This window comes from Oculina patagonica, chromosome 12 (assembly GCF_052425735.1).
Source record: "Oculina patagonica isolate OP01 chromosome 12, crgOcupat, whole genome shotgun sequence".
NCBI lineage: Eukaryota > Metazoa > Cnidaria > Anthozoa > Scleractinia > Oculinidae > Oculina > Oculina patagonica.
Window position 1 is genome coordinate 5,289,074 of NC_135769.1, and position 16,743 is coordinate 5,305,816.

The window sequence follows — 16,743 nt, forward strand, 5'->3', positions numbered from 1 at the left end:
ACTAAGACAAGCCTGCAACTGCCCGGGTAAACTTGTCCTACCCTAGGTCAAGCTGGAATTAAAGTTATTTTTCCAAATCCAGTATGTGGTTGCAAATATTTCTTGCTTTAACTTTAAAATCTGATGGCAAATAATTTTGCTTTTTTTTCTGTGACAGCTTCCTGGTCCATCCAGTCGACATATGAGCTTCAAGAAGAAAAGAAGTTGTTCCAAGTTAGAGCACCATGAAGGCTCCCCTCCCATTGCAAATGGTGAAGAAAAACCACCCATGGAAAACGGCGACATTGTTCTCACAAATGTGGTAAGTAAAAATCCTTTCACATTTTTTTGCTGCATTCACTGAGATTGGGAATGATAATTTTTATAGGGGTTTTGGAATGGGGAATTAAAGGCCTGCAGTCACTACAGACCCAACATTTGCTTTTTTCGTGCAGGATATTGTCAGGTTGTTCCAGCATGCAGCAATTTGCTGCTACCCATGCATTTATTCACCTTGAATAAAATGAGATATTGAGAGAGTAATTGCATTGACCTGTTAGAGCAGCTTTCAATTGAGTGTTGTTAAACCAAAACCAAAGTGATCACTTTAGCCAAACACAAAGAACTCAGACAATCAATTAAACCAATCAAAACTCAAAGCAAATATATGTAGCCGGCACGAAGCGCGGGAAAACATGCGCAAGCGAGTCACAATTGGTTTTGGTTTAACTTCTGATTGGCTGAAAAAGTGGCGTGAGAGTTTTAAACCAATCACTGAGCGTAGTAATGCAAAACCAATGTAAACGCGAATTACTTTTGACACTCAAGTGAAAACCGGTCTAATCTATTGCTGCAATAGTTATAAGGAAATAGGATAGGCCAGGGTCTCACACCATTCCCCCCTTTTTTTTTTTGGGGGGGGGAGGGGGGTAATGACCCCTGGCTTAAAATGAAAGTGATGTAAGAAACTAAAAGCAGCTGTTTGGGTAGACATGGATTTGTAAATATAACTTAACATATTAAATTAAAAGGATTCTGTCCTTTTTTGATACATTTAAAATTATTAATTGTAATAATTAAAAATATTCTTATTTTCTGTCAATAAATCAACTGATGGGGAAAATGATTTAATTAATGTTTTGATGTTGGTCCTTTGAGGGCCAGAAATGTCTCAAGTAGAACTGAATTATGTATATAAACATAAAACCTGTGAAATATGATAATGTTAAACTTTCATGTTTTATTACTAAAGGAAGGTCCCATGGGGAATTATAACTCCAGTCCTTCGTGTACATTTCATTCACACTGTGTCTATGAGCATGTTTCCAGTACAGATACTGACGAGGTAATGTAACATGAAATAACCTTCTTAATGCATACTTACAATGTTATAGCATCAACCTTGACAGTAAACTAAATCAAAATTCTTTGATCCTGAGCCAGCTTCTAAATGTTATGAGATTTCCGTACACAGTAATTTAGTTGGTGAATTTCTTATTAAAAATGAATTATTGCTGCTCTATAAAAATCGTTTGTGGTAATGGCCTGCTTTTTTAGTTGAGTACTTTATTATTTATTATAAAATGAACAAAATAAAATTTAATTTTAATTAGTGATTGTAGTGCTTGATGTTTTGACTGACTATAGCATAATCTGCAAATAAATGAAAACAAACAGAAGGTTATAAACTTATTGAAAAAGTGAATTATATTATTAAATATTAATTATACTAATAAAACTCAATTGTTTGATCAACTTTCAACTGAAGATACATAGCTGTCAACCAATAAAAATGTTGTTTTTAGGTAGTACTTAGGAAAGTTTACTCACTTTAACCAAGGGAAGTACAAAAGGTCCTGTTCTCCGGAGTGTGTAAAATGGGAAAAAAGAGGATTTAACATGTTTACATCCAGTACATGCCTGCCTCACTGTACAAATCAATTTTGCCTCCATTTTGATCAGAATGCCAAAAGTGACTTTGAGGATGGTCATGCTGTAGTTCCACATGATTCAACAGTCAAACCAAAGAAAACTCTTAAGCAGAGCTTGTCTCGTCGTTCAGTCTTTGACAGTGACGAGGAAAGACCAAAGAAACCCCTAAACAAAATATCAACCGTGGCCTGGATGATCATAATAGGTGACACTCTTCATAACATAAGTGACGGCTTAGCCATTGGTGCTGCCTTCTCAGAAGGCGGATCTTCTGGAGTATCAGGAGGAATTAGTACATCTATTGCTGTGTTCTGCCATGAGTTGCCTCATGAACTTGGTAAGAATTTTTACTATTTCACGCTGCATGTATAATCTGTTTCTCAGAGCTCCAGAATGCATAGTTGAAGTCCTTATTGTGGTTTTCAGTGATATGCGAACTCTGAAATTCAAAATCCAACTAGCGATTGTGTTTTTCACTGCCGTCAATCATAATTATGGCAAACAGCCAACAAACCATGAAAAACAGAAACAAACAAAATGGATTGAAATCTACCAATCACAATTGACAGACGTGACTTTTTGAACCAGTTGAAGTGAACTTTTCCTTCCCGAAAGGTCCACAAAGATGACTGACAGCAGCATTGGTTGAGGATTGAATTTCAGAGTTCGCTTGTCAGGGCTAAGTTCTTGAAAGGTGAATTTGCCGCTTGCAATATTTCAGAATTGGTTGTGATGCAGTATACTGGATCAGTTTGATGAACTCCACATTAAGAGGCCTGGGTTTGAGTGCTGACTGTGTCCTTACACAAGACCTAACTCTTGCAGTGCCCTTCTTCACCCAGGGGTATCAATTTGTAGTGGCGATCTGTTACAAAAACCTGACAAAATGCTTAATGCTGACCAGCAATGGAGTAGCATCCCAGCCAGGGGAAGTAGTGATACCATCTAGTCGCTTAATAATGCTACGGAAACTTGGATAAAGCTCTAGCAGTGTGAGCCATATCGCCCAGTTATGACTTGAATAAGATTTTAGCATATGAATCTAAGCGTGTGTTTTGTCTTTGCAGGGGATTTTGCTGTCCTACTTACAGCCGGCATGACAGTGAAGATGGCATTGCTTGCAAACTTACTGTCAGCCATGTCTTGTTACATTGGCCTAGCCATTGGTATTCTTGTTGGCCAACATGCCGATGTTCGGTTCTGGATCTTTGCTATAGCTGCTGGGATGTTCCTTTATGTAGCACTGGTTGACATGGTAAGCAACCTTTTGAACTGTTGTAGTCCCAAGCTTAAAATGTGTAGTTCCATAAAATAATTATTCATACCTCCGCCATGGAAGGGATTTTTTCTAAGACCCCACCCCCCCCCCCACCCCTCTGGAAATTCCAATAAAGCAATCCTTTCTGTGGGGGGGAGTATGGACATTTTCTGGAACCACACAATATGATAAATTCCCCAATTATAGTTCGAGTAAAAGGGCTCTGTTATGAGCCACCACCTGTCACAATGATGAGCAGCATGCTTAAGGTTTATTGTATTATTGTAAAATTATTGTTTGTCCAGTTACATCTTTAAGCCCCATTTACACGGCAGAAAATTTGTGGCATGGCTCGGATAAAATTGGTATGCGTACCGGAAAAAATGGTTCGGCACGGATAAATTTTGTCATGTAATTGACTTTTCCTCACCCATGCCGAACCAAAATTTTACCCATGCTCATAACCTGGATAAGGTTTTGAGCTTTTTACCCGCACCAAAACATTATTTAACGCAGTTTAGCACGTAGAAAAAAGGACGTGTAAACAGGGTATCAGTGCTATTTTTTTGGTACGCATACCAATTTTATCCAAGCCGTGCCACAAATTTCCTGCTGTGTAAATGGGGCTTTAGAATCACTTGTATTATTATTGAATACAGTCAACTGTCTCTAAAACTGACACACCATTGGGACCTGCTCCATCTGTCCATCTTAGGGAGTTTAGTTACAGTAAAATGACTGAAAAACGGCAGGGACGGGACCAACACCAAGTGACCTCTATAAGAGAGTATCACAGGACTTACTGTGAGCTTCAGTTACAAAATGTTACCATACGTGTTAGCCACACCCCAATGTTGAACTCAAGTTTTGAGCAAAAAGGTGCAGCTTTTACATGAAGCATTACCTAGGGTATCACATTATTATTTCAGGTTTAACTGTATGCCACTGGTATTAAATTATGTCATGTTTATTTTCCCCAAGCTGCCTGATCTGATGCACAGCAAGACTTTGCAGACTGAACCAGTGACAACATTTCTGTGCCAAAACTTTGGTTTGCTGCTAGGTATCTGCATCATGTTGGTTATAGCTTTGTTTGAAGAGGATTTAATGGGTGTCAACTGGGGAACCTCCTAGCATGGACGGAAATCTTGTGCTTAAAGTGAACAAAAGTTGAGTGCTGTTTGAGCTTTGTTTGATGGGCTTTGGCAGCACAGCATTTATCTTCTTGCAAAAATAGAAATGTATCTTTTGTTCCAAAAGAACTGAACAATAGTTGAGTTTTAATGAGCTCTTTAACAATGTGATTTTGTAGTTTTATTCGTGAGGATTTATTGTGGTGTGCAAAAAGTATGCATATAATTTAATACACGTAGAACAAGCTTTATCGCCATCTGGTTGTGTGGTTTGGAGCTTTTATCATTCCCTTTAGGGTTGTGAGGTCTCTGTTTTGTTTAGTTTTTTTTCAGAAGTATTATTTTTTTTCCTTTAGTGAAAAATACTGTAAGGACATTGTTTTTTGTACTGTACTGTTCTTGCAAGAGAAAGCATGTTTTCATGCCTGCAAGTCAGAGCAACTGTTTAGTTTTCCTACCATCACAAAGAACTTTTATAAGGTCTAAACCACACAAACAGACAGGTGTGTTTTCTTGTGTTCAGAGGTTTTATAAACTTTAAAGAGTTGACCAGTTTGTATGTAACAAACATGACCTGGTCCTTTTAAGGTATTCACTGAAGTTCAGTTATAGGACCTTGTGTCTGCCTTTGTTATCAGTAGTGTAGCAGCTCTAGTAAGCTTGTAATTCTACTTGTCCTGTGTTGTTTTGGGGCCTAGGGGCATTGTTCCTGTTGTTTGTTCTTTTTCTCTCTCGAAGGGTTACAACCCATTTATGTAAGACCTCACGAGAGCTGATATCAATAATTAATTATGTAAAATTGATGATGAGAATGTTGTAGTGATCAAAATAATGAGGCTGTTTGATTGTGAACGTTTGAGGTTTGTAAAGGGTAGTAAAGAGAAGAAAATTGTAATTATAGTCCTTTAGGAGCATCTGTGTGGATTTAATTTGGATACACAGCTTATTTCAAAGTGTGTAGTATGATGGACAGATACAATACTTGTTTTCAATGACTAGTAAATATATTATGTTCATAAACAGCACATTTTAATGGGGAGCTTGTTGATTACATACTTGTTAAGAGCTGTGTTCTTTTCCAAGAATTTCCAACTTCAAAACTGACAATTAAATACCAACTGAAATTTCACTTGAAAAAATTGAAAAACAAACCACACTACATTAAAGTACTGCTCAATAGCTTTCATTTGAGTGGTCACACATGTTTTATTCACAAACTTAAAGTTGGAACCACTTTGTACACTATAACAATTAAACATTCATTTAATCAAGACATGTGATTACATGTACATGTTAAAGGAGAAGTTCACTCCAGAATGGCCATTTATTTTCTTTACGCCAATAAAAAGTTTATACAAAGATATGTTATTCACCAAAATTTCAGCCTCCAACGTGCGCTATAACCCTACGAAATCTTTCTTTGAAGTAGCCCAAAACTTGACAACTGAACGCCGCCATTTTGGAGCCTGGTAATGTATGCGTGACGTCAAAGAGCTCAGCCTGAAGTTTAGCGGGAAAATTTTAATAGTCGAAACTCCTTGTTTCTTTGTAGTGGCGTTTGTTTGTCAAAATACAAATGAGATACAAAAATCTTTTCGCCGTCTTTCAATATCTAAAAGAAAAATTACTCAATAAGAATGGGTAGGGACGAAAAATTACTGCCAAAGCGAACACAAATATTTGTGTGTTCCGAAAGCTATACGGGAGACTGCTTTGAAGAAGATCACAGATACAGTCTCCTACATGAAAATACCCACACACAAAAAAGAAAGAGCCAGACGCAATACCAACCAATTATGCGTTTATGTTATTTCACTTTTTAGTCGATTTCAGGGAGGACTTTTAATCAACCAGAAAAACTCTTCTTGATCCGAAATATAAAATCGCAACTCCCAAGGTGAACTTTATGTCATTTTTGTAGTTGACTGAATGAGCTAGAAATGTTTGAATTATTTCATTTTAAATCAAGCAAAATTTTAACTTAACTTATTACTTGTTTGTATCTTTTTCTCCTTCTATATTTATTTACATGTACAACCCAGTCATTGCATCCAAAATTTTTAACAACTTAGCCCGTTTTGTTATTTCTTTTCTGAGAAGTGTTGTTGCCAATTTAAGGCAATTTTTGTTCATGCTGTAATTATTTGCCGTCTTCGTATTTGCTCGATTAAACGCGGGTCACCGATTAAACTCCGGCTTCGTATTAATAAACGTCGGGTCAAAAATGCTAACTTTTAAATAAACGCCGGGGACGTTTGATCGAGGTCCCGGCGTTTATTTGCGGTCGAGCAAACAAGTAAATATATTCTCTTAAATAGCACTGCTACGACAAACTGGTACGGTTTGCTTCTTTGGTAATTTTTTTATAATGTTTTTATAATGTTCAAGGAAAGTCCGGCGTAAAATAACTAGGATGGATGCTGTAAAAACGTTCTTAGCAGTCTCCAACTCGTCCTTAAGATTCATCGTTTCCATCTGAGCTTCTTTTAAACGTTCCTCCGTAAATGAAATCCGCTTTTCCTTTTCTGTGAGTTCCTTTTCCATTTTCTCGTTTTCCAGACTTCTGCTGTCCAAGAGACTTTCCAGGTTGGAGAGACTGGTGCGAGATTCGATCAGCTCATCCGAAAGCATAAGCTTTTCCTCGAGAATGGCCGCCATTTTTTGCTTCATTGACAAAATTTCAATCTCCCTTGGTGACATAGGACTCGTGGAATCTTCACTCCTTCTTTCCATACTGTTGATGGCGCTTTCAAGATCTAACTTTTCAACTTGCGATGCTCTTCGGGCTAAACTGATACTTTCAACTTTGATATCTGCAGAAGAAAATTTCCTGATGGAGCGCAGTTTTTCTTCGTCTTCTCTCTTTGAAATCTGAGCCAGTCGAAGCTCGTCTGACAAATCTTTGAGTTCGGCTTCCAGCGTTTTAAGCTGCGTTCCAACTTTGTCTTCTAATCGCTTCGATGCTTCGACGTGTGTAGACTCTATCCTTTCCAAGCCTTTAATCTGATGCTTCGCCTCTTGCATTAACTTGGACATTTGCGAGCTTTCTTCATTCTCTCTTCCCAGCCGAGATTTCAAGCCTTCTGTGACGATTCTTTCCGTTGCTGTGGTCAGTTTCTCAATCGGGAGACTTCTATCAGGGGCTTTATTATGCCTGCTTTCAAAAGCGTTTTCGACGTCTTTCCGCAGGCTCTCCTTTTCATCCTCTGACAGCGCAAAGGACGCTCTCCTGATCTTTCTCGGAGAAATCAAACCGTATTTCTTGAACTGTAAGTCTTCTTGACTGTCTTCTTGCATGAGGTCTTCCAGCGCTTGTTTTTGTATTTCAAATTTTTTCGAGGTCACACTGTGCGCTAGAATCTCATTTTGTAATTGCTGAAGAAAATACCGAAGCCTCGTGCTTTTGTCTACGCTTGTCTGCAGAAGATGGGCGTATTTCCGAACGGCTTCCGATCGCTGCACCCGAAGCTCTCCGACTTTAGTCTCTTGAATCCGAAGCTTGTTCCGTAGCTCGTGAAGCTCGTCATGAAGTTTCTTATTTGATTCATTCATCATCTTCACTTGCCTTTCCAGAATCTTGTTTTCAGTTTGCAGCGAAGTTGTCTTAGACCGTAGTTTTCTCATTTCTTCGTTGCATTTATCATTCTCTTTTCGTTTATCCACCAGTTCCTGATCTAACAAGTTTATTTCATGTCGCAGATTTCCAATAGTTGTATCCTTTGCTTCTGATAATCTTTTCTCGTTCAAGAGGCTTTCGTTTAGCTTCTTGATAGCCTCTCGAGCTTCTTTCAAATCGTTCACCGTTTTCACGGGCGTTGCAGTCTGAACTAAGGACATTTTGAGTTTCACACTAGGTTCTGAATTAACAGTGCAATGTAAAGAATCTTTAGGTTCACGTTCAATTTCCAGTAGATCCCTTTCGCGTCTCAATTTCCACCTTCTATTTCTCTTCTCCTGTTCCCCAGAATACTCTTCTGTTCTATCTTTTGCTTCTCGCTGTTGTCTTCTTTCAAATTTTATTCTCAATTCCTGTCCGAGTTTTGAAAAAGTTGGAATTATCTTGCTTACTCCTGAGCTCCTCCTTAAATGGAGATTCTCCTCTGCTTTGTGGCTCAAAGGCAGATATTCTTCAGAACGAGACTTACGTATCGCCTGCCCGTTTGATATGGATAGTACGTGCACTGTGCGGTGGTGGGTCATGTCTGTGGAAAATAGAAAATTTTTATTATGTTAAACATGGTCATTTTTAACACACATGATCTTCGTTGTCCGAAAGAGCGAAATTTCTTTACTAATGTATCAGTCAATTCCAAGACAGCCCATCCCCCCGGACATACCCCGGCCACACCCCGGGCATACCCCGGGCATTTGACTTGAGGTGAACTCCGTATAGTGGGCCATTTGACGCAAAACTTCGCCCACTGGGTCAGGCATTTCACCATCGAAAAAAAAAACATTAGTCAGCGGTCTTCTGCTAAAGGGTTTCATCTTGGTTTCATAGTCCATTCACTCACTACAACACGAGTGTTCACAGAACGTCTGTCATTTCACAATTCCACCTCTGTTTTTGCTTTGATAGCCTTTTGCCTTTATTGAAAAGTAATTAAGTGTGGATTCGTTGTCAGAAGAGATTTTATTTTTATGTTTCCGTTATAGCTAAGCTAGAAAAAGCGTTTTCAAGTTACATAGAGCAAACGGTAACATCAGCGTTTTCTTTCTTTCCTCTTTAAAATCTGAAAAGCGTGGAGGGATTTGACCCTCTTTGAAGCCCTAACCGGTGGGGCGTTTGACCATGTAAGCTGTCAATATAGTGGGGAACTTGTGCAAAATTTTTCAAAAAAGTCAAATGCCCGGGGGTTTTCAAGGAAGGGGGGGGGGGGGGGGCATGAGCGGTTTTGGAATTGACTGATACATAAAGTGCGCGCATCGAGAACAGCATAATCGCTGTTATGGACAAATTGTACCGGGAAAATGCGGGAGTTTCGCTGACTTTTTATCATACATTGTTGACTAAATTTTCCCTGTTGTGTTCCAGGCATTCCCAATGGTGATGGAAATAATATATCTTCTTACAATATTAATACATTGTCAGCATAAAGGTAATGAGAATCACTTAAATCATCCACTAACCGATATTGTCTAGCTAGACCACTTAATTCTCAGAGCTGATGTATTGGTTTGTATTAGCCGTTGTAATATTTTAAACAACTAAACTGAAAGTTATACAACAGACCGCTAGAAACAACGGACAAATTTAATTGCAAATAAATAGTCGGTTTAAATAAAACGAACAGGAATGTTTTAAAACGATATTTGATGGGCGTAATGTGTAAAGTGATGTTTATTAGTAAAAGGACATTTTGCGTTTACAAAAACAATTGACCGCCGTCTGAGCTGACGTTTCGAGCGTATTCATTAGAGCACATCAAGGAATTGTGGGTGTTGACGATCAACCAAACCTAAAATTTATGTTTTGTAAATTTTAAAGTGTCGCCGTCTTTTTGAAAATTTTAGTCCTCTTTTCTCATGCCTGCCGACTAAGCACAATAGTTTCTTTACAAACTGCACTAATCCCCTGATTAATCGAAGCGTTATTTAGACAGACATTTGTCCGATTGACCATAATGAAAACTAGCGGGCAATTGTGATAACGCCCAGAGGGCGCCGTCTACAAACGCGTCCGTCAACCTTAAAATAGCAACTTCGGAGCGGATTATGACCACTTGACTGCATCGAATGATTCTATTAACCAAGCAGCGACATCTGGACAAAGCGCTGGCTTTTAAAAAGTTATAATTACTTTGACCTAACGGTGAATTAGGCAGCGAGTCTTTGTGTTCGTTGTTAATGTATTCGATCCGTACAGTGAGAGAGGGTTGGAAGAATGTTCGGCTTGGTTAGAAGGCCTTTTCACCTTCAAAGTTACCCAAGCCACGAGGCAATATAAAAAATTGTTTCATCTTTTCAGTTTGTGGATGAAACCCTAGTGTGGGCATTCAAATGAAAGCTGTTGAGCAGTTCTTTCGTGAGGTTCTGTTTATTGCGCTGAACAAGGTGTTCTAACTTTTAAGTCTGTGGATTAAACCCTAGAGTGTGATGATTCAAATGAAAGCTATTGAGCAGTTCTTTGTGGTGCTGTGTATAATCTTTAATAATGTTATATGATGTATACGTCTAGAGATGAAACCCTATTGTGTGACCATTTAAGTTAAATCTTTTAGTAGTTATTTCATGTGGTGTTATTTGTTTTACAATATTTCATCACAATTGATATGGAATATTTTTCTTCATGTTTGGAAACTGGTGAACACTCCTGGAAGTTAACTAAATGTTAACTTACTCATTTCCACCGACGCACCAAAGCAGTTTCTCTAAGTACTAATCCCCAACGAGTTAATTTAGTGATTATTAAAACTATGCGCCAATTTAGTTTAGAAAATGCTTAGAACATTCACGTTTGATGTTTCCGTTTTAATTACTCTTTTGAATTAGAAAAATCGGTAAAATAAGGTAACAAATTAAAATCAAACTAAATCCGCTTTTTTAGTTACGGATTTAGCACTTCTCATGTACATTTTCTACAATTTCATGCTTTTTCAACTGGCAAAATTTAGGGATTTAAACAAAGTTAATAAAATATCTTAAAATGGGCTCTTTTTAGACGCATTTCAGCCATATGTACCACCTTAAGTCTATGACATTGTGCAATCTTTCATGTAAATTTACTTGTCTAAACTTTCTCCAACAACTTGAAGGCGATCGAGACAATCAAGTTGGCCAGCTCGATGCATCATTTCTTGAGAAATCATCATGACAATTTTTGGCAATCTTTCATGTAACTTGTTCGAAACGGCAAAACATTTTACGCACGACACCTTGCCCTATGTAACATTGCGGTGCAACAGACGAACTCATTGCACTCAACTGCTGCAAGTTGAGTGATTTCTATCACTATTCATGTTTAATAGAAATTCAATAATGCATATTTTTTTTGTCATTCACTCATCACGTCTTTTAATCATTCCTTTTTGAAACAGCATCAATCTAGTACACGCAGTGCTAGGCCCTGTCAAAAATATTTCAATTTGAAGTTGACTTTAAAAACTTTAAACAACCCTCGTTATGCCATTGACGTTTTACGAGGACATCGCAACACTCTGAAAAACCTATTCAAGATGCCTCCTTATAAAACTGATCAATATTCTTTATGGTTAACATTTTTCCTGAACTCGAATAATTTAAAATTAGTCTCTCAAATGATTCAACATGCTAAGCGTCGCTAATAAGTGGCTCTCACTTCGACTAAAACAGCGATGCATTGTGAATAATTATGTTATTTCGACTTTGCATTATGCTAGCTCCCTAGATTCTCTGAAGATGTAGCAGTTTACTAATCCATTTTAAGTGACTTCATTCGCAGTGTAATTTCAATTTTCCGCAAACGAAAACGAAGTCGCCATGGAAGCCGAAAGGTACTCAAACATTTCTTGACAACCAGCTAACCGCGTCCTTTTAAACGTCACATGTAATATATTGTTCACCTATCTTAAATTGTGAAGAGCTCAGGAAGTATGGAAATTTTTCTTTTACCGCGGGTGGTTTCGCAAGAAATGTGATTACTCGTTAATTTTTGAGTAGTGTCAAAATTTACCTACACTGTTTGATTTGTCTGTAAATAGTTTTCATGTTGAGTCACATTTATTTGCAATACTTGTCAAATCTACGATCACTAATCCCTTCAAACAACAACAAAATTTGTTATTCGAGTGATTGAACGCAAATAGCAAGCTCTAAAGTCGCTCAGTGTCGAATAAATTGTTCTCAGTTTCAACTTCAATGCTGTACCTAAAATTTTACAGTTCAGGGTCGGCCAGGGGGGGTAGTGGTATACCAGTATACCCGAAAAAAATTACTCAAAATACCCAAAAATACCCAAAATTCCTCCCAGTATACCCAAAATTGATCAACACGTTGTATACTGTATACCCAAAATTAGTAGTAGCAAAACAAGCACTTATTTGTTAAGTCCTACCTTTATTAGCACTCCAACAATGATGAACGGCCATGTATCATTAATTCTCCATTTAATTGAAAGCTCTCAATCAGTCAATCCACAGTAGGGCCTGACTGTCATTACTTTCTCATGATAAAAGATCACATGGGTTACAAGGAATGGTCAGATCGATGTCAGATTAAATAGAAAGACGGCTGACTATGGTTTGTGAGTTTAAATCCTCATAGTGGGATTCACTGGTATCTCTAGAAAAGAACACTGAACGGCTGGAAAATGTCAAGAAATCTCGGTTGTTGTTGTTGTTCACAGGTGAAAGTTTGATCAATAATCTTTAGCTTCTCCCAAAGCGGACAATGACCGGTTCGTGGGCGTGCTTTTAAACGGCGGAGGTCTGGGTACAGGAGAGTCGTATCTTTGGTTCTATCATGAATAGACCTCTCTGTTTGAAAACTCGATGTCACCGATGTAAACTTTGCCGCACTTATAGGAAATCCTGTAGACCACGAATCAATGCTTAGAAAACATTTCTTGAAATCTTGTCATCCGTTGTTTTAGATACACAGAAGTTTTAGTATTGTTTTATATAAAAAAATGGGCTCAAGTCCGATGTTGCCTTTAGTCTCTAATAAAACAGAAAGTCATCTGCCTTTGTTGCCATTCTCCTGCATCTTTTGGGTCTGCTGTAGTGCTTGTCAGTTTCGTCCTCTCTTTCACTCAAGTCATTATCAGCGATATAAGTTTGGGTTCTTCAAAAGAGAGAACTTTGTCTTCTGATGAGTGTAACAACGCTAAGTAAATGTAATAATCACTTTCTTTAATCTCGATAGTGTCATCTGCAATCCACTTAACGTTTACTGTTCCCTTATTGCCAAATTTGGAAACAGTGTGTTCTTTCCCGGTGGTTGTAATAGAATGTTTTTTTTTTTAATTGCAACATACAAAAAGGAAAAAGCTTATTTACAAATCAATTGATACAGTTACTTACATTACTTACAAAAAAAAAAAAAAGACTACAGTCGAAGCTCTCACTCCCGTAAGCGGACAGCTCTACTTACGGCCGCCTTGTTTGAAACCCCGTTTTAACTCCCATACAAACTCTGTATTTTTACATTCTCGTAAGCGGGCATTCCCGTAAGCGGCCGCGGACACTTTCAGAGATTACGACTTTGACTTTTTCTTTGTTTTTAAGCTCCCGTAAGCGGACACCCAAAAGAAAATTCTATAAACAACCTCTGTATCTTGTTTTTTCTTATTAACTTTACATCGCCGTTCGTCACAATGATTTTACAGTGATTACAGAACCATATTTCAGTGTTTGTTTTGTCGTCATCCACGTCCGGTTACATTTTGAAACACCACTTGTTAGCTAGGCAAGCTCCCGTAAGCGGCCATCTATTCCCTTCACCTCTAGTGGCCGCTTACGAGAACCATTCTCGTAAGCGGCCAGCTCCAGTTACGGACACTTTTTTCGCGTCCCGAGGGTGTCCGCTTACGAGAGCTTCGACTGTACTTACAAAAAGATTACTTACACTCCTTACGGGACAGTTACTTACATTACTAAAATACAATCATAATTTGTTGAATAGAAGAAAAAGAAAACTAACACTACTTACATTTAGTCTATAGAAAAAACATAGAAGAAAAAGGGAAAAAAAAATACACACACGAAAATGCGAAAAATACAAGAAGTGTCTAACTATTAGGTCCATCAAAATATCAACTCTACATTTCTTAATTACTGTTGAAAAACAGGGAGAGGCTCTTTCCATTTTTCGTTATGATTTTTTAGCTTTTTGTTTTGTTTAGCTAGGGCAAGTTCTAAATCGTAAGTTATTTTTATCCTGGCTTTCAATAATAAAAGTGATGGCTTTATATTGAGGTTTCGACATTGAAAAATTACTTGCTTACATAAGACGATGATATGATTTAGTAAAGGAAGATCTTTTCTAAAAAACCCAAATGTTACATTAAAAGCATTTAAATTATTAACAACAGAAAGGTAGTTTTGAAGCCATTCCTTTACTGAAATCCAGAAGCTAGATGTAATTTCACAGTGAATGAATAAATGCTCAAGGGATTCCTCAGATTTACCACAAAACGTGCACAAGAAGGAAGAACTAGACCCATTTGTAATAGAATGTGGTATACCGAATACCCAAATTTCAGCTGAAGTATACCGTATACCCGATTTAAAAAGCGCTTGTATACCGTATACCCAAAAACCCTGGCCGACCCTGACAGTTTTATGGTTAGCTTTAAATATTCCCATAAACATTGTCGACACGTCGTTAAGTCTTGAACAAAGAGTCATAAAATGTTTTGTTTACCTAATTTCCATGAGTAAGGGCCTCTTCACATGAGCCCGGTTAACGGGCTGTCTCGGTTACCAGGACAGATTTTGACGTCTGTTCATATGGAAAATTTTAGCCCGGTTGACGGGGATAAAATTCAAGAAACGAAACCAAAATTGTGACAAATGAAGTTGCATCTTTCGCGACTATCGTAGCTTTATCGACCCTTGTAACTTAACTTATAAAGCTAATTCGCATATTTCTAAAGTGGAAATAGATACAAGGCAAAATTATGCCATTTTGACCGCCTAGTTACGAAAGGGAAGCTATTTTTTCAAAAAAAGTTGCGTCCCGGCGGCCGGGCTGGAGTGTTCATATGGGAAAATTTTCTTCCCGGTTGCCGATATCTCGTTTGCAGAAACCGAGATATCGGTAACCGGGCTGGCCTGCCTTCTCATATGAACACATCAAAAATTTTACAAAGAAAATAGGAGTGAGCCGATATCTCGGTAACTGGGCCAGCCCGGTCAACCGGGATCATATGAAGAGGCCCTAAGTAGTGTTATAGTGTAAAGCACTTATCATCTCGAATCTTCCTTGAACATCCGCAAAAGCTCCACGCCGGAGAGATAAATTAACAAAACGCGCGAATTCGCGATTTGCAAAACGTCTGAACTTGACACACCAAACTTAAACATTGATCCAAGTTTTTCTTGCTTAAAAACATGCTGCGAACCACGCTGCGAAAGTTGTTTAGAAGCTACACACGGAACAAATATAGCTGTTTGGTATTTAAAACAAAGTGCTTTACACGATCTAGCTAAACCATATCTTACTTACATTAGATCCACGGCCGCGTCCATCTTGAGTTAGCACAACACTTTCCAAGGTCTTTCGAATGTTTTTTCTTTGACTGAGCTATATTCAATTTAGATGACGCCGAACAAACCGGTCATGAATGGGCCAATTCGATTTGAAAGGATACAGATGAATTCCTTAAACCCACTGCGCATAAATTATGAGCACATAATTGATGGTTAGAAAAATTAAGTGCATAATAAATTACTCGGGTTAACCAACTCAAATGCGTTTTTCTTGCTAATATCTGCGTCTGCTAGTCTGTAATTTCTTCGCGTAGTTCGTCTGGAGTTAAACGGATAAAACTATAAAATGTTACGCTTCAATGTGTTAATACCTTTTATTAAAAAAGCTGTGGTGATTATTATGAACCACATGGTCGATAAATTTGCCGCGTTATGCGTTCTTGTCGCGGGAATTTGACAACAACGTAAGCCAATCAAACGCATCGAATCCGGTAGCTTTCAAATTTATGTGAGAATTTAAATTTCGGAAAACAATATCTTTACTAAGAAATGGATGATACTTTCTCGAAGTGACTATTTATCAACGCCGTTTGGTAGACAATAGGAAAAGGGGTTATTATTTTAAAAGGTCAGAACGTGACAGAAATTTCAAACGCTTCGCGACCTTTTCTCGCAATTTCCTGCTTCAAGAGAGTTTGCACGCGAACCTACAAATCGATGCTTCAAGCAAATTAATTTTTCCCGTAAGAACATCCTTTTATTGCAAAGCAAACTGCACGCGTTTTTATTAGTCAGAAGTGGATAACAGCCAAACTGTTAAACAACAAACAGAGACAAAACAACTCTGTTAGCAACAAAGCCAAAACTCTGTTTACGTTCGCACCTTTGCGTCCTGTTTATACATTACCAGCCAATCAGATCAAGGGCCGACGATTCGCATTGTTGCGCAACAATGAATTCGACGGGTGGCACTGAAATTAAATCTAATGAAAGGAAAGAATGATTAGAATTTACACTCACTTTTTATGAACGGCAAAGCCACATGTATGCATGAAGTAAAATACTCATTTACGCATGAGTTGAAGTAGTGTAAGTTGCATGAAAACCAGTTTAACCATGCGAACAAATTTGAGCATCAATGTCAGGTGGCGTTGTCATGACGACTAAAATTCAGCATCGTTGTCAAAGCGGAAGTCAGAATGCAAATATTTTAAAAATTGCATGGCAGTAATCAGTTATTGAAGGTATATTTCTTGGAGTTAACTGTGGAATTTGTTATTGTAGGGTTGTACAGAGCGAATCCTTGATTTGA

The 16,743-nt window shown here is 38.0% G+C and overlaps 2 protein-coding genes across 4 annotated transcripts in view; one reads left to right on the forward strand and one right to left on the reverse strand.

Annotated features, from left to right (window-relative positions):
- Positions 1–5,573, forward strand: part of LOC144631732 (metal cation symporter ZIP14-like) — an 18,771-nt gene extending 13,198 nt beyond the window's left edge. Inside the window, exons 8-12 of one of the 2 annotated variants that reach the window (XM_078490269.1) lie at positions 158–301; positions 1,232–1,324; positions 1,942–2,248; positions 2,979–3,166; positions 4,151–5,573. In XM_078490269.1, the coding sequence (XP_078346395.1) occupies positions 158–301; positions 1,232–1,324; positions 1,942–2,248; positions 2,979–3,166; positions 4,151–4,303 (885 nt within the window). In that variant the 3' untranslated portion in view covers positions 4,304–5,573. The remainder of the gene's footprint in view (positions 1–157; positions 302–1,231; positions 1,325–1,941; positions 2,249–2,978; positions 3,167–4,150) is intronic. The other variant, XM_078490270.1, reaches the window with a different exon arrangement.
- On the reverse strand, positions 5,138–15,586 carry LOC144631753 (uncharacterized). Of its 2 annotated transcripts, none has more exons than XM_078490301.1 (2): positions 12,335–13,020; positions 5,138–8,504 (listed from the first exon to the last, which is right to left on the reverse strand). In XM_078490301.1, exons 1-2 carry the CDS (start codon positions 12,366–12,368, stop codon positions 6,613–6,615), a joined length of 1,926 nt encoding a protein of 641 aa, XP_078346427.1. In that variant the 5' UTR covers positions 12,369–13,020; the 3' UTR covers positions 5,138–6,612. The 2 variants fall into 2 exon arrangements, with proteins under 2 accessions (XP_078346427.1, XP_078346428.1); XM_078490302.1 differs by lacking the exon at positions 12,335–13,020 and adding an exon at positions 15,448–15,586 and having other exon boundaries at positions 5,139–8,504.
- Positions 15,587–16,743: the final 1,157 nt, after the last annotated feature.

Bases quoted from the DNA above. Each gene is read 5' to 3' on its own strand.
- LOC144631753 (XM_078490301.1), bottom strand. From the start codon at position 12,368: ATGGCCGTTCATCATTGTTGGAGTGCTAATAAAG. The intron at 8,505-12,334 runs GTAGGACTTAAC...TATTTTCCACAG, and splicing joins TTGTTGGAGTGCTAATAAAG to ACATGACCCACCACCGCACA.